The sequence below is a fragment of the Mercenaria mercenaria genome, chromosome 18 (assembly GCF_021730395.1).
Source record: "Mercenaria mercenaria strain notata chromosome 18, MADL_Memer_1, whole genome shotgun sequence".
Taxonomy (NCBI): Eukaryota; Metazoa; Mollusca; class Bivalvia; order Venerida; family Veneridae; genus Mercenaria; species Mercenaria mercenaria.
In genome coordinates, this window is record NC_069378.1 from 17960031 (window position 1) to 17984347 (window position 24317).

Consider the following 24317-nt stretch of genomic DNA (forward strand, 5'->3'; position numbering starts at 1 on the left):
ATAATATACAGCTTATTAAATGGAAATTACATGCCTTCACGGTTATAAGAACTCCAAAGCTTGTATTTTCATTCAAGCTACTCCTTTGCACAGACGTAGTTTAATTCGTGCTAATTTCTGCATTAACTTCTGGCCCACCATTGCCGTTTAACATGTTTAAGAATAAAAAGTAAAATATAGTCTGTTTCACATACATAGGACACCAATATTTATTGTACTGTTCCAACTTCAAATCATTTGAAATAACTGTTTATAAAATAACATCATGATTTTAAAACCGTATATGAATGGCAACATGTCATAAAATAAACAAATAACCATCGATAAATTCCCAAGCAATTACAGACTCCGAGATTCTCTTAACCTAAATTACCAATATTATTTTGAAATGATATTGTTCCCATCTAAATGTTTTGTCATAGTAGCTTTTGTCGTTTAAATAACGACTTAAAAATCTAACGTTTTTATTATTGACATCTAGTTTTAGTGCAATATAAAACCTATGATGACATAACTCTGCCACACGATAGCTAGGTAGCTATTGTGATACTTAAAAATTATCTTCATATAGCGATGTTTTCTGGGAAAAAAAATCTCAATAGTGGATGGTTTCCTGGAAATATTATTGCGATGATTTACATTATCTCGATACCTTCTGTGTTAGTGCCCACAGTGCCATTTATTAGCTAGATAAGCTTTCTTGAAGCTTTCAGAAATAATCTTGATATTCGAACTTTTCTGAAAAGCCTAAATATTCTAGAAATAAAAGGTATGTTTTCAGAAAAATGCACAACTCTGCTGGTCATCGAGCAAGTCGTGGCAGCTCTAAGCATTACCACGAAGTTTTGCATTAAACATCTTCAGGAAATAAATAAAAAAAAATAACTAAAATCTATGATTTATTTCTGAAATGTTTTTAGAAAATTGCGCTCATTTCTTGGAAAGTTTACGAAAAATCGGAATAGCTGCCTAGCTATCACTCGGCAGAAATATGCCACCATAGAAATCTGATGATAAATTGATTTCAGAACATGATGTATGTTCCTCGTACGAATACAAATGTGCCAATGGGGCATGCATTCCTGCTGAACAACGCTGTGATGCTGTAAGACAATGTATAGATGGTTCTGATGAAACTATTTGTGGTCTGTTGATGTTCTTAAATAAAGATTTGAGCCGTGCCATGGAAAAACCAACATAGTGGTTTTGCGACCAGCATGGATCCAGACCAGCCTGCGCAGTCTGGTCAGGATCCATGCTGTTCGCTAACAGTTTCTCTAATCGCAATAGACTTTGAAAGCGAACAGCATGGATCCTGACCAGACTGGACTGGATCCATGCTGGTCGCAAACCCACTATGTTGGTTTTCTCATGGCACGGCTCAAATAAAGATTTACTTTTCATTTTCGATAGCTTGTCAATAAGGAAAATATTGTACATGTATTTATTTTATATGAAACTTCATTATTTGAAGCTGTTATGTACTACTTCAAAAATGCAATTACATATATTCGTGCAAGATTAACACAAAAATGGGTCACCGTCTTAATTCCCACTAAGTACGCGTAACATCTATTTGAAAAGCTGTTTCATCGGTTTTTGAGATAAACAATTAAAGCAATATGGACCTTTGAGCCTTTAAGTTGATAAACATTAACTTTATTCTAGACGGTCTCCATTTTCTGTATGCGTGAAGATAAAGTGACAGGAGTCCGCCCGCTTAGTAGGAAAAGCGCAGATGTAGGGATCGCGGGGTCATGAATTCGATGCCTGAACCCCCCCCCCCCCCCACACACACACACCCACACACACACACCCTCTTTTTCAACACGGGTGGGCATCTGAGTAGAACCAACGATCTGGGTTTCACGGGGTCGAGAGTTCTCGATTCCTGGGCGAGGCGTCTATTCTCCGTGACGATTTGATAAAAGCATTATGTCTGACATCATCTGTCCTCCAACTCTGATTAAGGAAAGTTGGCAGTTACTTTAAGAGAACAGATTTGTACTGGTACATAATCAAGGAACTCTACTTTGTGGAAAATTTTCTATTCGCGAAAATGTTATGAAAGTTGCTATTTTCCCATAGCCGTCCATTATGAAAAATTGCGTAAGGTCCATTGTTTTTCAAATCAGTCTAACAAAATATCAAGCACACGACCATATCCGTTTCATTTGCTGAATTTTCTAGGTAGATTCTGAAGTTTTGAAAAATCAGAGTCAAATCAAATTCTACATTGTAAAAAAAAAAAGTCCTATCCAAACGTGCAGAACTACCTTAACAGGATATCATGAAAAGAGATACTTAACTAAAATCATATATTTGGAATAAATAATATTTAATTGTCTTGTAACATTTAAGTCTTTTTGTTTTTGTTTTTTGTTTTGTTTTTTGAGGCCCCAATGGGTAACCCCGTTTATTCTCCCCGTCACATGTTTAGACATTGGTCGGGAAACCATCCCATGCTAACCTTACAAATACACACATACAAATGAGTTAGATATAAAAAGAAACGTAGGAAAAACAGATTCCGCAATGACAATGTTCAGGGGAGATAATTCTGCAATTATGTTTATGGTCTGAAGCCTCAATACATAGTACAAAAAATATACTACTAGTATATAAAAAAAAGACAAAAAGTCATATTCACGTACAGATACGCAGTTCATTATAATGGTACTTACACATGTATATAATTATATTTATTTACAACTATTCACAAATTAGCTTTTGTATAAGAGACCAGTGAGCTTTATTTTTTCCAGCTTTATCTGTTTCGCTATTAATTGAAGAGGCAAACTTTAAGCTATTTCTTAACCCTTGCAGTGATGGAATTATTTCTTTTCTTTTACACAAAAATATGTATCTTTTTATTTCTAGACTCAAAATGTTAAAAGTTTCTTGTTGTTTTTTCGTATATCCTAAAATAAAAGATTTATTATCTACGTAAAATGTTACATCAAAGCGTTTAATTATATCCGTTACATCTCCAAGTAAAGATTGTATATGGATACACTCCCAGAGCAAAATGAAGCAAAGTTTCCTTTTCTGATTTGCAAAAAGAACATAATTCTGTTTTAGATATCTTCATTTTATACAACAAAACATTTGTTCCTAAAATTCGATGAACAATTCTTGTTTGCAGCCATTGTAAGTAAGGATCATTACTAATTTCAAAAACCCAGCCATGAATTACTTCCCATTCTGAATTATGAATTTCAAAAACATTCATCCATTTATCATGACAAGTAGGAATGTCTCTGTTTCTAACAAGTATGCTGTAAATATGATTCGTTCCTTTCTTAGAGTTTAAGATCGGTTTTAAATACAGCGGTATAATAGGAAATTCACATTCAATACTTATACCGCTTTTGTTTGATTTTACCGTTTTAATACGTTTGTTTAAAATATTTCGAATTGCTGCAAATGCAAGAAAATTAACATTTGTACCAATTTTTCTTTCCAATTCTACTCTATCAATTATACTGCCATCTGTATTTATTATGTCTTTCACAAACCTTATTCCTCTTTGATAAAGATATTTCATATAAACAGGTTTCTTATCGATTTGTATCAAATGATTATAAAAGAGCGGCGTTTCTAGAATTTTAGTCATTGTGTTAGTTGGAAGAACAGCAATAAAATGAGAGTACGAGCACAGAACATCTTTCCAGAAAGGGTTTTTAATTTGTTTTACTAATATGTCAACGTAATCTTTTCCAAAATTAAACAATTTTTCTAAATTTACTATATAATTTGTTAGACTATAACATTTATTTGATTGTACTGTCGATATTCTACGTAACCAAGTTAGTTTTAAACTTTTCATTTAAGCTACAATATCAACCATTTTAAGACCACCTTCGGAATAGCTTTTAACTAAAACTGAACTTTTTATTTTCGGCGGACCTTGCCAAAGAAATTCATAGAATAAGGTATGAATTTGCTGCAATATCTATGCTGAAGGATTTGGTAAGGATGTAAAAAGGTGCGTAAGTAACGGTAAAAGAAGGGATTTTATTACTGTTATTTTACCTATTGGAGTAAGTTGTCATTTCTTCCAGTATAGAATACTGCTCTTTATTTTGTCAATTTTCTCTTTGAAATTGATTTCAATCATTTTTTCTAAGTCTATATGGAATGTAAGTCCAAGAAGTTTAAAAGCCTGTGTGTTCCAATTCAATTTCCATTTTGTTTTAATTGATCTTGTAGTATACTTGAGAGATCCTATCCAAACAACATGTGTCTTTTCAAAATTTACCTTTAACCCTGAATATTTTGCAAATTCATTCAAAATGTTTAAAGTAGAGTTTAATGATTTATCTGTGTCATCAAGGAGTATAGAGGTATCGTCAGCAAACTGACTTATTTCATATTCAACGCCATCTATAACAATACCTTTTATGTCCTTATTATGTCGAATTTTATGTGCTAAGATCTCTGCGCATAATATAAAGATGTAGGGGCTTATTGAGTCTCCTTGACGACAACCACGTTCAATCCTAAAGAAATCAGACAGAAAACCATTTAACTGCACGGAAGTTTGCGTATCTGCATAAAACAATGAAATCCATTTTTTAAACATGGGACCAAACTTAAAGAAATCAAGCGTGTTATTAATAAAATCAAACGATAATGTATCAAACGCCTTCTCAAAATCAATCATCATTAAAAGACCTGGGATATTATTATTTTCAGTGAAATGCATTATATTATATATTAGACGTGTATTTTCGCCTATAAACCTTCCTTTAACAAATCCTGTAACATTTAAGTCTGTATGCTAAGTGAAAATTAAATAAATCCACCCATATATAAATATTGAATATAAAAATGAAAATAACTTCTAAATGCCAATACTGACATTCATGCTACAGATTCCCATTTTCTATCAAGGCGCAATTTCAAATATTTTACTCGTATGTACAGTTACACACGTGTAAAGCCTTACATTTTCAGAAAATTCAATATACTTCTATCACCTTTAAAGGTATTCAAAACTTAAAATTTGTAATTTTCGACTTGCCAAATATCGTTATGCGTAGACATAAACATTCGCCTGTAGAAAGTGCAAGAAAATAACAAGAGCTAACTCGATATATTTTACTAAAACTGGTCATAATTCACAAGAAATTTTCCCACCTCTGCAAGCTCTTTCGTATTAGTGTATTTTGCTACTGACTGATAAACAATTCGTCGACACGTGAACAATTGAAACTGGAACAAGCCGGACTACATGCAAATTGGACCAAACGACCTACACTATTTATTTAAGGGTGACCTGGAACATGCTCAGATCATTCCTGTTAAATACGACCGCAGATTTTAATGAAACGTATGCAAATAAGTGTTTTAGAATTGTTACCGCTTCTCCCGCTATGTAGTTCTCTGAAACAATTAATAAGATATATCTCTCAGTATGCAGCAATTTATAACTAACATTTTATATTATAAAATGTACAATATGATTGACTTAATATTGCTTCAATTACAGATATGTGTCAGTCACATGAAGCATTTCACTGTGACATTCTAAGATGCATTCCGAAACGACTGAAATGTGATAACTATATGGATTGCAAAGATGGGTCTGATGAAGACTTTTGTGGCAATGAAGAATATAACTCCTGCAAAGAATGGTGGAACGCGGGATACAGACAAAATGGAAAATATTTAATTGGTAATAATACGTATGTAAAACTTTGTAAGTCTAAACTTCAGAATTTCCATCAAGTGGTAGTTATTGAATAAAGCGTATAGTTAAGGTCATTTATGGCCAAAATGCCAAATAAAGGGGGAAAAACTCGTAAAGAAATTATTTGTATTGAACAAGATGTATGTAACAACATATAAAAAGTATAGAAAAGTATCATGATGCAAAATGTTTATTTTGGGGGTAAAATGTTAAAAATATAAATGAAACTTCGGATTTCTGAAATCGACTCGTAGCAACAGAATTATGCATCTGAAGAGGTCCAAATCCACTGGCACCAGACCAGAAAGAAAATGCCTCTGTACATGTTATACCCTACCCCTAGGTATTCTGTAAGAACCATGGTCGTGAACGGGAAAATATACTAACTCATTTCAATCGCGCATTTCACATCTAAAACACGCAGTTCGGTAAATGTGTACTATGGATATTAAACACGCGATAATTTATCTTCCATTCTGTACCGGTCACTTTTCTTCAACACTTCTTGTCTTAGAAAAACAACGCGTATTTTACAGTTTTTCAACGTTATACAAAAAAACTTGCTTGAACTTCCCTGGTGAAGTTCCGTTCTAGATTACAGAACCATTCTGATTGGCTGATGTGAAAATGTATGTCAATCGTCATTTTACTACACGTGTATGCTAAAATGCGTATGTGCAGGATAAATGTGCAAAATGAATTAAATAAACAGAACAGATGTTTACCAATGTATGATTTCAAATTCAAAATCACATACAAGATGAATTTCATTCACCATTTCGAGTTTTATTGTATAACTGTGAATATTTTGCATTCTGTTTTTGTTTGTTTACATTTCGCCTAACATGTGCACACTGCTGTGACCTCTAGACCGGATGTTCATTAGGGGAGTTCACGCAAGTTTTTTCTGTAACGTTGACGGAAGCATAAAATATGTGGAGCATCTCTGCAACATGGAATATTGAGACAATGTGACTGGTGCACGATGGAAGATAAATTATCGCTTGTTCAATATACTAGGTACGCATTCACCGATCTGCGCGTTTTAAGTGAGCAATATGCGATTGAAATGGGAAAGTATATTTTCCCGTTCATGACCATGGTTCTTATAGAATACCTAGGGTAGGGTAAAACATGTACAGAGGCATTTTCTTTCTGGTCTGGTGCCAGTGTCCAAATCTGGCACAACATTAGATAACTATATTGTGCAAAATGTAAACTAATTAGAAATGTAGAAAAAACAAAATGACCTCCTAAATCTTATATGGCCGCCATATAAAAGACATTTTAACCAGAATTATCGTCAATTTTATGAATAATTGTCCCATATCATTGCTTTTACATATAATAAGCTGGTTGTTATTAGTAATAGTAAGCACTAAGATGGAATACTTACTGTCAGTAGATTCAATACGGATAGTGAAATATATATATTTCAGCAGTAGAAATTGTCGTAAAGCAGCGATAACTTTCTTATTCATTAACAAAACTTATGAGTATAGTTAATATATTTCTTAGTGAGATCATTTTCCATCTGATAATCATGGTTTGGGGGAGAAATTACATCAAAAGATGTTTTTAGGTATTTTTTCCTTTTCACTAAATAGGAAAATGGGGCGACAAAAATGGTAGTCGCATAATGGCGGATTCAAATAGTCCTCAGTATTTTTGTTTGCTCTGTAGAGCTATTTTCCTTATTTTCTTTGCAATTATTTTTATAAAATGACACGACATATCTATGCTTGATATGTAGGTAGCTTTTTAACACTGAGATAATAATACTACATAATTTGTCATGGAAACTTTGACCATACACCACCACTAAAATTTGGTCTCATTTTTAGCTGATTTTGTATTGTGTGTGTTTGACTGAAATTATTTTTCTTGCATCCAATATGACCACCAACTTTCTTTGACTTTAATTCTGCACTGACAATATTCTTCAAGAAAATGTAAGTTTCAGACATTTTAAATTGATCCTGATGTGTGGAAATATGTCAATTTAATATAAAATAAAGAAGAACAGCTATTTAGCGTGTAGTAACCTAATGGACGACTTAGGTTGATAACAGTGAGATATTCATTATGTTATATTCAATAGTAAAAGGGAGCCAATTATTTGTTAGAGCAAGTACTCGTGCATGCTCGTTCGTTGTAAGATATGTTCGAATTTGGACCAATCAGAAACAAGTTCCATAAATAGCACCAATCAAGGACACACCTGCTAGGGTATATGGATACGTAGAAGGATGACAATGAAGTCATTATTTATCCAGCGATTGATGTAAACACTTATAATTTATCCCAGTACCTTGATAAATGAGCTATTGCAGATACACTGTCAGGGCAAATGAATTATATAAAAGAAGATGTTTAAGACTAAAGAAGAGTTGCACTATATATGTGTATACATATGTATTATTTTCATTCATGCTTGTAATAGTTGCAATAAAATATAATTAAACTAAACTAAAGAGTTGCAGTATTATATAAGGTTTCGAGCTATAGGGCCAGCGCATAAAACTTAAACCTTTCCGGGATAGCAAATACAGGCTGATCATCGGAAAGCTTAGACATAAACGTTTGGTTATAATAAGTAATTTTCTGAGTCAGTAAGAGAGTTTCATCTAATATATAAGAGGTTCAATGTTAGCAGCCAAGTACAGCCAAGGCATTGGGGTCATACCTATATGGTTGTATAATACTATATGTTATAGCACATAAGCGCTGAGCATCTAGGAGTCGGGGCAATCATATTGAGTTGAAGCTTCAAACATCTGCTGAACATCTATGTTAAATGACTCGTATGATATTGTTTGACGGGAACTTCAACAAAAAGACCAGTCAAATATAATATCCCCAGCCTATAGGAGTTTGGGCCGATTATCATTAGCTGAAGTTTATTTGTTTAAAACATTGAGTAATTCCTGAAATTATCTAGCTCATTACTGAAATCGTGTATGACTCATTGGTACATGAATCATTTAGGAGAGGTAGCCAGACAAAGCTTTATAATGCAGGCCATGTCATCACTGGTAATTTTGATATTACCGAAGACAAACGTATTCGTAATTTATTTTTAAAGGGCCTAAATGCAGAATTCCTTCCAAATATTGACTTTGATGCATGTCGTGGTCAGATTGCAGAACCCATCGAAACTGTTTGTGTTAAATGGTGATGACGTGAAAATGCTGATCAAAGTGCATTATCGTCTTGAAAACGTAACATCTTTAATATTGTCGATATAAAACAAATGAGCACATACTTTCACCTAAGCTCAAGTTCATTTTAAGACATCTGAAAAAAGAAATCCAAGAGTTTCATTATAAATATGTTTTAGTTCCTGCAGACAAGGCGGCTAACAATATTATCATCATTTGACGCCTACATTATACAAATGTTTTACGAAACGAACTAAATAGTACTAAAGCTGATACACTGAGAACTTCTGTTGAACAACATTTGATCACTGATCACATCACTGAAGTTTTCAATTTGAAAGTTCGTATAAATGACCAGTTTGGTCGGTTAAAAATTCTGGCGAAATCCTGGATAGATTTAGAATTAATAATTACAAGGTGTCTTCAGTCAGTACATACGGTTTTTTCTACTTTGTATACGACTTTACCACATAACTTTAATAATAAGAAAAATTATCTGCCATAATTCAAAAGACTTTTGCTAGGGAAAATGCAGCTTTTCTCGCTTACAATTTCGATAAAGCATTTTTTACTAGTTGCATTGTAAAGAATTATACTATGTGGACCTGTGACGAAGTTTGTAAAGCCCTTTCCTTTTTATTGAACAATATTTACGTCAGGTTGGGGAACAAGTAATTGTTATTCCCATGGGAGCAAATTGTCACCCCTTGTCGCAGATTTGATTATATATTGTTATAAAAGAGATTTTATGTTGGGCCTTTCTCCAGATACACAGGCAGACATTATTACTGCATTTAATAGTACATCACACTATCTAGATGATATACTTAATATGGACAATCCGTTTTTTGCTCAGTTGGTGGATAATATTTATCCCCGTGAGCTGCAGTTAAATAAAACTAACAACTCGGATACTACTGCTTCATTTCTAGATTTACAACTCTCTATTTACGACAATTTTATACATACCAAATTTCTCTGACAAGAGGGATGATTTTAATTTTAGTACTGTAAATTTCCCCCATTTGGATGGGGATGTACCCCAGGCTACATCTTATGGGACATATGTTTCTCAGTTAATTCGGTTTGCAAGAGCGTGTAGTCATGTTGATTATTTCAATGAACGTTGCGTATATATTACAAATAAACTTCTTCAACAGGGCTACCGTTAATATAAATTACGTAAATACTTTGCTAAATTTTACTACCGTAATTCAGATTTGGTTTTGAAATACAATAGCAATTTAAAGACACTTCTGCGAGAAGGTATATCAAAACCTGCTTTTTATGGAGATGTGGTTTACAAATTTAGTAAGAGTTTGGGTCATGGCAATTTTCCAATTGTATTTAGTAAAGTCATTAAACGTTTAATTAAAAGTGGATATGACCCAAATGTTTTGAGACACACCGCATGTTTGGTGTTCAGCCCTTTTACAGTTTGACGCTACGCTTTCCTCTGATTGTGTCTGACGGAACAGGTGGAGGACGCTATGATAAGTAGTTCTTACATCCTACCATGACTGAGCTATTTTAATTTCCGTCTTCTGGCCTAAGACATAGTCACCTTAGCGATTGGACCCATTACATTGTTCAAGATACTTAAGGCGTAGGTACTTTCCTGGGTCATATAACTTGTATCCTGTCATACATGATTATCCCCAGCCTTTTTTGTAGAGGAAAAGGGGGATATAGAAATGGGATGCGTCCTTCCGTCCATCCGTCTTTCCTTCTGTCCGTTACACTTCGTGTTCGACCCATAACTCTACCATCCATGAAGTGACTGATTTTAAAGTAACTTGGCTTAAATGTTCAACATATCAAAAAGACGTGTTATTCGCAAAACTCAGACTCCTAGCTCCATTACTGCTCATGAACAGTCTCAATCAAACCGACTCTGCAATTATCGCTGTTTGCCTTGTTCTCGGTGCTTCCGAGGGATCTACTTTCCAGATTTTATTAGACCCTTACCACCGAGGTCAAGGTCACACTTAGAGGTCAAAGGGTAACAGGGTCTGTTTCGTGTCTGGTGCATAAATTGCCATTCTTGTAGGGATTTTAAAATAACTTGGCATAAATGTTCACCATAATGAGACGACATGTCATGCGCAAGACTCAGACTCTAGCTCCAAGGTCAAGGTCACACTTAGATGTCAAATGTTAACAGGGTCTGTTTCATGTCCGTTCCATACCTCTGCCATCCATGAAGGGATTTTAAAATACACTGGCATAAATGTTCACCATACTGAGTCAACGTGTCAAGCGGAAAACCCAGACGCCTAGCTTTAAGGTCAAGGTCACACTTAGAGGTCAAAGGTCAGATACAAGAATATTATTTTTCGGAGCATTTCTTCTTCATGTATGGAAGGATTTTGATGTAACCCAACACAATTGTTCACCATTGTGAGATGTAGTGTCTTGCGCAAGAATCAGGTCCCTAATTTAGAATTACTTCCCTTTTTGTTACTATAAATAGCTTATATTGTGACAATTTGTAGGTGCATTTTGATATATCGCTACCTGGTAAGGATTATTGTGTGGATTTTTAAAACAAATTCAAGATTAACTTTCTCTGTTGTGACTATGAATAACGTATATTGTAACTTTTTTTATAGTTGACCGTGGGGGAAAACTCAAGATCACTTTTCTGTGGTACAACATAGATGTTACTTTTAAATTTTTAGTGTATTTTGCGGTATCTCTTCCTGGTAAGGAGTTTTTTTTGTAATCTAAGAAAAACAAAGCTTACTTCCCTTTGTTGTTACTATAAATAATTCATTCTTGAAACTTTTTAACCTGGTTGTTAGAACTGGATGTGTCATTGTTTTGGCTTACTGTCTACCAACATTATACAGAATATGTTTTATTGTAACATCTACATGACGGGTGTGTATTGTGACATTCTGGCACTCTTGTTATTTTTTGTCCATAGGCGGAGGACGTTGGTAACTCTGTTACAAATTCTTGTATTAATATACATATGCTATGTGGAAGTGTTGTTATGATACAGATTTCTATGCTATTGCGAATCGTATTTTAGTAAAATGTATTTAATTAATGTTTGAGGTTATAACACACTTACTAGCTACTCTTTATTCTTTATCAAATTCACATATTTCAAATGACTGTATAACACCTCAGGATCTATTTTAAATGTCTCTATCTTACATTTTCTTGCAGAATATTATCAATACTGAATAAAAATAGAAAAGCAGGGGCATGTTTGATGCAGAAAAAATAGTTTCAGTCAAACACACAAACTGCAAAATTAGCAAAACAATTAGACCCCAAATTGTAGTGGTGATGTATGATCTTAGTATACATGACAACTGAAGTATTATTATATGTACAAATGCCACCTACATGTCAAGCATAGACTTGACATTTGATTTCAGCAAAATTGTAATAGAACATTAAGGAAAATAGCTCTACAGAGCATAAAACTGAGGACTATGTGAATACGCCATTATGCGACTACCATTTTTGCGCGCCATGTTCCAATTAGTGTCTGTATGCCTAAAAGAAAACCTTTTTCTCTAATATTGTGTCAGATTTACCATACAAAAAAACCCTAGATTAATGAGAAAATACAAGGTTTTAGTTTGATAACAACAGTTTCTACGGTTTTATGGCAATTTCAGTAATGTATGACAATTCGTCAAATTTTGGCAAAGATAATTTTAATCAGTTATCATAACTGTAGCCTTGTTTTCTCATTTTCTACTCTGATCTGCATAATATTACTCATTAAAACATTTTTAAATATGTTAAAGTGTACCTAACTACTAGAAATTAGCAACCATTAGGCTATTAATATGCAGTTTTTTAGAAAAAATACTGTATACCAAAAACATTGGAAATGTGATATTTTTGTGTTCTATCAATATTAAACGCAAAATTGCACACAAAAAAAGAATTGTCATTCTATCACATTCTAATCAAAGCAGACCTTTCCCATCTTTATCTAGGCAGATTACAATTTTACCAATGTTACATTTTATGTTACATCACCTTAAATAGCTGTTCTTCTTATTCTATATAAAATTGTGATATTTCCAATAGATGCAGTAAACCTACTTTAAATGTCTGTAACTTATATTTCCTTGAAGATTATTGGCAGTGCTGAATAAAAAATCAGAAGAAAAGAGGGGGTCATGTTTGATGCAAGCAAAATATTTTCAGTCAAATCATTTTCAGCGCCATTTTCCAATTTAGTGTCTGTATGCCTAAATGACATTGTGGCGGCCATATTGCAATTGGGAAGCCATCTTGGATTTGTTTAAGACTGCAGTTTGTATTTTCCAAAATAAAATGTGTGTATCTTCCATGACGCTGGTCATTTTTCTCACAATTTGAACTTTGTGAAATACTTAAAACGGTTTTCCTGTATAATGAGAACGTAATGGTGGCCATCTTGGATTTTCTGAAAATAGTCATCATATATTATGTTATAATTATCTACTACCACGCAAAATTTCGCTTTCAAAATAAAAACATTGATATTATTATGGGTCCATTCCAGAAATTAACATATTTAATTAAGAAAATAAAGAGTGTTTTTATCACTATTTATGCACGATGGGCGGTTATAGATCGGATGTAATAATATCACGACGGCGCAGCCCGAATGAAATTGTTTGTACGACGTATTACCGCCCGAGTGTATAAATAGTGTTAAAACACGGTTTTTATATTAATTATTTCTATTCTAATATGCCCTTAATCTAAAACAGTAGATAAAATATAGAAGCGTTCTTTCTTTGTCGCAACAAAAACTTTGACGTCACCGCACGTTAGCATGACATCATTCTAGAGTAAGAGTATTGTAAGCGTATTATGCTTATATTTTCTAAACTTTTTTATTCCAAAAATGCATTTTGCACCATGACACTTTTGTATATTTTTAGTATGTTATTACATACATCTTGTATAAAGCTTTCCCCAAAAAATCAATTCTTTGCGAGGTTTTCCTCTTTTTTCATAAAAGGCCTTAAAGTTTACTAGTAGTATAAATACGCTTTGTAATTTCAGATTATTATAAGGGTTATCTACGCGTGGTATATGGTGTGATCCCCCTGACGTGTGTGTGTACGTGTTCATGCGTACGTTTGTGCGCGTGCGTGCGTGCTTGCGTTCGTGTGCTTGCATGTTTACGTTATTTCACATTTTAAATATATTGCATACAAAGGTGTAAGAGAAAGGAATATTTTGCAATCAAAGTGACGGCGTAACGTCATTTAGAACAGTTCCTTTTAATATGTAATCGTTACATGGTAGCATTAAACGTTGCTGGGAATCTATCATTTCCAGTGTTTTAAGTATCAAATCGTTTACTTAAAGCCTTGCTCCGCTGCTTTTCAAATTTTATTTTGTGTATACAACGCATGATTACAATAGGTAAAAGTAAACGGCCACGCGCCACACTTTAGCGCGCAAAAACTACAGGAATTTTATAGAGAATTTATATAAAATAGATTCTATTTTGAATGGTCTCTCTATGCATAGTCAGGATTTTCATGCTTTTTCAGTGACACTTTACGGTTAAAAGATAGGACTGGAGCAGGTCTTTAAGGTTAATTTGTAGACAAGTTAGTGTTGAACTAAAATAGTTCAAAATAATACAAAATGTAACTCAAAGAGAGCAACAATATAAGGACTCTAGCTGATATTTGGCGAATTCTGAAACATTATGAACACGAACCTATTAAACATATCATTTTGCTAAATCATTTCAAAAAGTATAACGAAATCTAACAGAAAATGTAGCGGACGACCGTATTATTTGAGTGGCTGATTTTTTTCCGGACATACCGGTAATTATGCTTTGAAAAAAACAACAGAGTTTAATAGATTTCACCATTGTCGAGCAATATTTGTTTAAAACATGCAAAACTACATTAAATGTATTATTAACGGTTATATATTTAAACCAGCCATATTACAGATTATCACATACTTAGTTAATAACGCCGTTAAGTTTCAATGTAACGTCAATATATTTTCATATTTACGTTCATCTTTCTTATCGGGTGTGTGAGGTCATTTTTGACGTCAGTTTCATGCATATAGTCAGGTTTAAAAGTTCTTTAACGAGGATATATTTAGTTTCACCCAGGCTTAATAACCAATTTGTATCACTTATATAAAATTTTAGGCGTAGATGCGTATGTAATGAAAAGATTATTAGATGTGCACTGTCAGAATAATTTTTATATTTGATGTATTGATAACGTAACGCATAAGTACAGATAGTGTTAAACTCCTTTTTCATGCTAGTATTGTTATAATCATTGTTGAGGATTTGGGTCATTTATGGCTTATTTGGGTTCATTATATTGATAGCGGGATCCCAGCATCACGCATTATGTCATACACATTAGTTAAAGGGAACCAGATATTTGTTAGAGCAAGTACTCGTTGTATATACTATGTATAAATTTGTATCAATCAGAAACAAGTTCTGTTAGTAGCACCAATCAAACCTCGCGTCTGCTAAAATATAAATGGGTAGATGGATGACAGAGAGATCATTCTTATCCAGCGATAGAAGAAGACACGTCGATAATTCAACTAAACATTTATCCCAGTAACTTGATGAGGAAGTTATTGCAACTACACTGTCAGGGCGGATAAATTATTAAAAAGAAAACGTTTGAAGTCCATAGACTAAAGAAAGAGTTGCAGAATTTCAACAAGGTTTCGAGCCTTTGGGCCATCGCATAGGAGTTTTACCTTAAGGGTAGTTGAATTCTATAAACGATAGCAAATACAGGCTGAGCATCGGAAAGCTGAGACAGAGACCCGAGTTCGGTAATATTATTTGTGTCGTGGTAGGAAGAAAAACTGCTCCTACTTTAATTTAGTCCCCGTTTCTAGTTTTGCTTAACCCTTAGCCTGCTGAATTTCTAAAATGAACGGATGTGCAGGCTGATCTTGGTCTGCACTAGTCGCAAAGGCAAAATTACTTGCCGCCAGCATGCTTAAGGTTAAACTATCACTAATAATTTCACGACATAACTGTAGCTCGCAAATATGCACAGATACTTCGGTCTCATTGGCTTTTTTGGTCGGTCGCAATTTAATACTGAACAGTAAAGTGCCAATTTGATTTTATATTTTGTAGGAGGGATACAGGTCACGTGCATTTTCAATGATTACCAGGATTACGGTACAGCATATATAATATTTGACGACCTCGATTTTTATGGAAGTCAATATTCGATAGTTGGCAAAAATTCGGAAATAAAAGATGATGTTTTGTACTTATCTGAAATATATAACTGTACCCAACAGGTAGGTTGTTATTCAATACATCTGTACATGCAAACTTAAAAACTGTTCTTACCGACAGTTTTGTTGTTGTTATAATATTGACCGAATGCATTAAAAATTGGAAGCAATGTTAAGATATTAGCATGTATTAGAATCTACTGAATCATGAAAGATGACATCCGAAAATCAAAAGTCACATAATCAGTAGAAGTAAATTTAGAACGTGAGTAAACCATGTATTTCATATCGTAGTATATACTTACATTTATATGTCAACTCCATTTAGTTGCAATGAAACGTACGGCAAAAATGCCAATTTAAGATCAGTTGTAAGACGTCAGCAATGACACCACATGACTGGATCCGTGGCGTTAAAAAGTAACTTCGATAAATTCTTTTTTTTTTCTCAGCCAAACAAGCAAAATCTGTATCATTTTAAATATTAAAATGAATATGCAACAAAACGATTGGAGAAATATGCGCTCGTTCGCACAATATTTTTTCTTGCAGTATTCGATCTCGTGCATATTTCTCGGTATATCTCTAATTGTCAACCGATGCTAACGTGTGAAAAAAATACCCCATGTCCGACTCATGATGTTCCAGAACTCTTGACAAGTGAACGGTTGGCCGTAAATTGTACAGTCGAGCTTTTTCATTAACATGTGGAGCTTTTACGTGTGAACAAGTGTAATTATACAGTGCTGAGTCATAAGATGCCATTGTTAACACCACATGTATCAGTACGAGGGCAAAAATGCTTATGTGATAAATATTTGGCACAACCATGTTAAGCACATTTTTATGACCTACAATGACATATTCCAAAAAATTAAGTTGGCAAATCATATTGCCTATAACATATCATAGGTATTTAACTTTGTGAAAATTAATTTTATAAACATGTTTAATATAAACAATAAAAATCCCGTTAAAATATTATTTTCTATAAACCTTAAGAAAGTTCTGGGTAAGGTTGCATAACTTATACATACTTCATGTTACATGCACTGATCTGGTTTTCAGGTATTTACGTCTACCAGATACAGAAGGGAAACTTTCTCTCTACTGTATAATAACTACTGCAATTTTCATGCACTATTCTTTCTCATTCGATGTTCAGCTGTAGAAACGAACCACTTCAGATGAATTTAATCCAAAATACAGAAGTCTTATTTCCTACTACACTGTGCCGACTATCTTTTTTATCATATATTTTTTTGTTATATAGGATATATGCAGCCATGATATTCTAACATCCATTTTAAGTCAGATTATATTAACCTCAAAACAGCGGGTGTTAAGTGCTATGTGGCGGCCATAAAAAATCGACTTCATCTCAGTGTTGTTATATTTTCTGGTCCTTCGGGATCATTGATTTCAACTCATTTAGATTTGAAAATTGAATTCAACGTAATCTGTTGCTAGGGGGCGTGGGCAGTGATGCATTTTCCATTACTGCTCATGACCAGACTCGGTCATACCGAGACTGCAAATTTCACTGTTTGCATTGTTCTCGGTGCTTCCGAGAGATCTATTTTCCAGATTGTATTTACTTCACAACAGCGGGTGTTAAGTGCTGTGTGGCGGCCGTAAAAAGCCGCCCCGACTTCATCTCAGTGTTGTTATATTTTCTGGTCCTTCGGGATCATTGATTTCAACTCATTTATATTTGAAAATTGAATACCGATTAAACTGATGCTAGGGGGCGTGGGCAGTGATGCATTTTCCATTACTGCTCATGACCAGACTCAATCATACCGAGACTGCAATTTTTACTGTTTGCATTTTTCTCGGTGATTCCGAGGGATCTATTTACCAGATTATATTATATTATCGAAATATACGCATATTTGCCCTTTCTCATTTCATCAGATTTTAATTTCTCATAATTCTCCGTTTCAAAATGGAAATCTTTTCAAAGCGGTACATTTATGACAACTTTAACAGCAGAAATATTGTAAAATATAAAAATTGCATAAAATATTTTGTTGTCGAATAATTTGCAATGGAAGGCGCAATCTGAATCACAGGGCAAAGACATTGTTTCATAGATGAAGAATTATAAACATAAATTATAAATATTTTGTTATGTGCATGCCTTTAACTTATTACTATTTTGTATTGCTGACTCATTTTTTACTGTGAAGCCTGGCCTTTTTTGAGGCATAATGTAATCATTATGCCAATAAGTTATGTATAAAATTATTCAAAGTCTGGATGTTTCTGTGTTTTTCAGAATCACTTTAATTGTGATCATAACCGTCGATCTCGTCTGTGTTGGTACATTTACTTCCTGAACATTTGGCACCAGTGGGCATGACGCTTACAGGGTTATCTCCAACGCTTTATGCATATAATATCCGCTGAGAATTCGAGTACGATCTTGATATTACGGAGAAAGTTGGCTGGTACTAAGTCGGTAGAGCATAGGTATCCATCGGTTGATGACGGTCTGGTGCATTTTTCACACCCGTGAATTGCTGACCCTTACAAGAATTCTAACTCATTCATGATTAAATGCTAAATCATTTGCGAAAATGAGGCTATACATTTACTGAGTATTCATGAGAATATGGAAAGACCATACCCCTCTCGATCCACAGGCTCCGGCTTGAGTGGAATGTTATAACAGATGTATAAAGTAGACTCCATAATCCCAAAGAACCAGAAAATATAACAACACTGAACCCAGGTACGGTTAGAATCATGTACGGCCATAACTCGGTACACCACATGAGTACTACTGTGATAGCAGTTGATCAAAAATTGCATAGCAAAATGATTAAATCAACATAAAAGTTTCTTTTTCAGTTTTAGGGCTCGGACATTGTTGAAAATACATGAAATGTGCGTGTTTACAGTCCTAGGACAATAGTATATCGAATGTAAAAACTGTTGTAACAACATCTAATAGGATAGCACATTCACGGGTCTTATTGTATTCACAATTATATATCAATAATAACTGACCTGAAAGGGAGTAAATCTAAGGAAGCTATGCGTACATTGATGGCAGTACTTTGAGGTTTGATGATCAGTAACCCTATACATTGCATGAAACAAGTTTCGGGCAATGCAATTGTTCCGTCCGTCCTCATTTGACATTCTGTCATTCCGTCCGTTCAAAGTTTCGTGTCCGTTCATAACTCTGGCATTCATCAATGTAGGGATAATACACGTTTTCTTGTGTATTAACGTCTGCAGAAGTCCGCGGGATTGTTTGTGACCGAGACCGAAGGTCGAGGTCACAAACATATCCCAAGGGGTTCTGCAGGCGTTAATACACAAAACAAACGTGTATTGTCGCTATTCTTGCATAAAAAAACATTACACGACGACTAAATGCATTGTTTTCATATGTGATGACTTGACGATTCCGGTACATCTTTTATTTACCATTCTTGTTGTTCTTGGAAACGGTAAACATGTTTTAAATATCCATAACCGGGGCACACATAACAACAACACTACTAAAAGCGTGATTTGAAGGTTTTTGAGCATCTTATTTTTATTTTTAGTTATTACAAACGTTACATTAAAAATTTGATAAACAGGAACACAATTATTTTAAGAATAACAACTTTACATTCGAATTATTTTGAGAAAGAAACAAACAGAGTACGGATGAGTACGAAGCTAGTGACTAGCTTTCGAGGTTTATTATATGAATTCTTCGAACAATCAGGTAAAAACAAATCGACTGATACTAACAAATGTCATTAATATAATACCTAAAAACGGGCAATAGCACAAGTTACACGCGGTACTTATTTATTCACAATTATTTACAATAACTGAACTGACGCTTTGTAAAGGGAGTAAACTCTAAGAGAAGCTAGTGCGTACATTGGTGGGGCAGTACGTTTGGGGTTGGAAACTGATACAGCTAAACATACTATGGATTACATTGTGTCTATAATGCTACAAGAGGAGGTTATTATGGAAGAAACAAGATGCAGATGCCAAATATCAGTCTGCGCAGAAATACATACATACGTCTCTGGCAAAGCATTTCAAAAATAAAAATCATGTATTAACAGCACGTGAATTGCCTTGTTTGCACACGATTTTTCTCCCGTTTATACATGGGCGGATCCAGTGAAAAAAGTAGTTTTTTATGCAAGAAGAGACTTTAATATTACTTTGTACAACTGTTCCCCATGATAAAACAACGTGTCATGTGTAAAAGCCGGACCCTTATCTCATAAGTCAAGGTCAACACCAAGTTCGCACAAGAAGGTCTAAGTCAACGTTTCCTTTATAGTAAAATACTTTAATAAAAACTCATGTGTCATATGGTCGTTTTTCAGAATAACTTCCCTTTCATATGATGATTTCTAACATTTTTTCGCATCTTTTTTTTTTGTGTTGGGCTTTAATGTCGCACCGACACAAGTATAGGTCATATGGCAACAATATTATGAAAACGTGAGAAAAAATTGGGGCTTCTGTTGCCGAGTGGTAATGGTCGCTGACTTCAAATCACTTGCCCATAATCAATTTGGGTTCCAGTCCTACTTGGGGGCGTTGAATTCTTCATGTGAAGAAGCCATCGAGATGGCTTACGGAAGGTCGGAGGTTCTACCCAGGTGCCCGCCCGTGATGAAATTATGCACGGAGGGGTACCTATGTTCTTCCTCCACCATCAAATCTGGAAAGTCGTAATATGACCTATTGTGTCGAAGCGAAGTTTAACCCCCCCCCCCCCCCCCCCCCCCCCCCGCCCCCTATAGATATAAGGTATTCATTTTAATTTTCACAAGTACCTCAGTGATAAGATATTGCTAAGTCACGGCATTGCTGTTTAATAATTTATTTTCCAAATAAATTACCTTTCGGATATTGACATGGCACGCGTCTTTCCAATAGCTGCTTCTTCATCCAGCTTCCTTTTACTGGCATATTTTTGTCCTATTAATTATAGCTTTTTTATATCAAAGTATACAATATGAAGACGCATACCAAACGGATTTGACAAGGAACTCTAAAGAGTTTATACACCTTTCCTCTATTTATTACGTCTATTTTATCTCTTATATTATCTAAGTGTATGCAGCTTTACACGTGCATGTAACCTATTTCAGATCAAGACTATTTGTGAATACTCCAAACTTCTTAGTTATGACGAGCCGGTTGACACATGCATTTGCTTGATTACTACATTCGATCCAGCATTCAGGTATTTGAGTTTATTTTTTATGTGTATCCACATGCTTTTGACACGGGGATCATTTCAAGTTTTATCCTGAGTTTTCTAGTATGAGCTTTTAAAACAGATATTTTATATGATAAATTTACGGATTATTTTAAAAAGATCTCGTTAATTCAGTTTTAGAACAAATCTTTCTTATTTTTGTTCAGGTCACATTGTAAGCTACGCGTCAAATAATTATTTTAACTGCTGTTATTTCATTGTATACTATACAGGACTATAGAGTTTAAAATCAAATATCTGTCATATTATTTGAGTATTTTTTAAAATAATGGACGACAGACAGTGCTAGTCGGCGCACGCTCAATTTTCCCCACTACAAAAAGAAATGCCTTCCTTTTAAATTCATGTAATTTACCCGATATACATCTCACAGGATTAAAATTTCTATTGTCGCTAACGGCAATGTGTGACACGTGATTATGTTGCGTTTCAAGTCTTTGACCTCACTATCGTTAAAATAGTGACGTAATTTTGAAAGTAATGATCGCACACCATTTCAGAAATCGCGGCGCAGAAAGTATTGATCAAATATTGCGTTAATTGCGGTATGACTCATTCACAAACCAAAAGAGAAATAGAAAATTCTGGAAGTTTGGCAAATGTTAGCAGGACACTTGTCTTTACGTGACACAAACGTTTTAAGGAAGGTTAGGCGAGTGATTCAAAACGAGGGCAATATAAAAGTTTAATACTTTCTGCGCCGCAAACTTATCTGACGTCGCCTTTTCTGAAATGGCATGCGACCATTACTTTCAAAATTACGTCTCTATTTTAACATAAGTGATGTGTCAGACTTGAAACAGCATAATTACACACCGCAAGTTGCTGTTAACGATGATATAAATTTTAATTCTCTGTATCGGGTTAGTTACATGAATTTAAAATGAAGTTGTTTCTTTTTGTACTTGGAAAATTAAGCGTGCGCCGACTAGCACTGACTGCCGTCCATTATTTAAATAATACTCAAATAATATGACAGATATTTAATTTTAAACTCTATAGTCCTGTAGAGTATCCAATGAAATAACATCAGTAAAATAATTATTTGAAGCGTCGTTTATTTCTGAAATGATAAAAAAGTTCGCGTTTTTTTTGGACAACCCTCGTATTTCACCTTCTACCAAGAATGTACCAAAATCTATCGATTCGTCAAAAAAAAGAAATAATAATAATAAAAAATAATAATAATAATGCAATGTATTTAGTGAATTTTTTTTTAAAAAAATCGTCTTGTGTGAAACTGCTTATCTGACTTTTATGACATTTTACACAAATAGATTTTGTGTGACTCTCTATCAATATTATTCAAATTATACCGATTCGTCAAAAAACATGGCCGCCAGGGGCGTTGTCACTTTTCCTTATATGTATATAGTGGAAATTAAAAATATATTCTAGTATAAAACTGTTGGTCCGATTTTAGAATGGTCCTTGTGTGACCCTCTACCAAGATTGTTTACATTATACCGATTCGTCAAAAAAAATAAAAAATAAATAAATAAAAACATGGCTATAGTAGAAAACTTTAAAAACTCTTCTTTTGTGAATCTGCTTGCCAATTTATTTTTTTTTTAAATAAAAAATGGTTCTCCTGTGACCTTCTATAAAAATTGTTCATTTTTTTTTCTTATTCGTTAAAAAACATGGCCGCCAGAGGGCGTGGTCACCTTTCATCAATATTTCTTTTATATCTCCTCCAAAATCATTGAAACGGATTTTGATGAAACACAAATGATCTCTCGGTAGCTTTATTACAAAGTTGTTCAAATGGTCCCAGATCATTTGGTCTTTTTTATTAAAAATAGGTTTTCAGTTATCACACTTAAAAAGTCTTTTTCTCAAGTCTTTTTTGTCATGTGTCTGATATGTGCTTACTTATTGGCTTTTATATATGAAACTTAGAGAATTTTCTTCTTTGAATCCATATTAGCTAGAGTATTCAAGTGGTATTTAGCTTTTGATCATTGAGTTTTATTCTGTACCGTAATTGTTTAAATTATTGACATAAAAACATGTGTGACGTGTATATAATATAAGCTAACACGGAAGAAACCTACATCTGTACTTATAATACAAACACACTTGAAGCCTTTTACACAGTTGAGCTCTTTAGGGTCAATGACGCTCTGGTTTAAAGTTATATTCCCGAAGCATCTTACTTCTTTGTTCTTACTTTGGCCAAAAGTGCTTTGTGAATCGGGCCCCTATGTCTTATAAAGAAACTGAATTCTAAAACCTGTGGGATTGCTCAGTACTAATAAGACCCCTTATGTCTTGTAATTGTTGTTGTTGTTTTTTTTGTTGTTGTTTTTTTTGCTATTGATTTCTTTTTGCCGATCGTTATAAAACAATACAAAAATATGTTGTTGTCTTACCAAAAATATGTTGTTGTTTTTTTAAATTTAAATGGTTTAATAGAAGTTGTTTGCATAAACTAGCGTATTTTTTTTCGAACCTTGTTAGTTTCAACCCATACTTTAGGACAACTGTCTGTATATAAAATAGAAAAAGTGGAAAACAACAGGTCGCCCGACACGACATAAACGAAAATGTTGCAGGATTGGTTTGATTGAGCCTGTCATGCACGGTAGTGGAAAAGCAAGCTACCTTCTACGCTGTCTGGTGCCGGGTTGAGCAGAACTCAACATTTATTCTTGTTAAAGTACCAGAATATAGTTTAAAGACATCCACAGATGTAGTCAAATGGCATTACACATGGAAAGGTGTAGCTCAATGAAAAGCGGCGTATAGTCCCCAGTTAAAATAATGGTGTTGCCCTAGCTGAGAAAACAAGGGCAAATCATTGGATTGCTTCACATGGAATATATAAAATAACGTTTTTCTGAAATCAAAAACTTTAACCTAACGAACAGTTAAATTAGGGACAAACGATTGTGTGAATGACTGCAATTGTATGGAATGAAATAATGCTTAATCACTGTTTCGATCTATTTAATTTGTTTAAGACAGATCA

At 34.0% G+C, this 24317-nt stretch overlaps 1 protein-coding gene across 1 annotated transcript in view; it reads left to right on the top strand.

The window, feature by feature from the left end:
* LOC123537998 (uncharacterized) overlaps positions 1–24317 on the top strand; it is a 162150-nt gene that overhangs the window by 110964 nt on the left and 26869 nt on the right. Inside the window, exon 27 of the mRNA XM_053529685.1 lies at positions 5495–5680. Coding sequence (XP_053385660.1) covers positions 5495–5680 — 186 coding nt within the window. The remainder of the gene's footprint in view (positions 1–5494; positions 5681–24317) is intronic.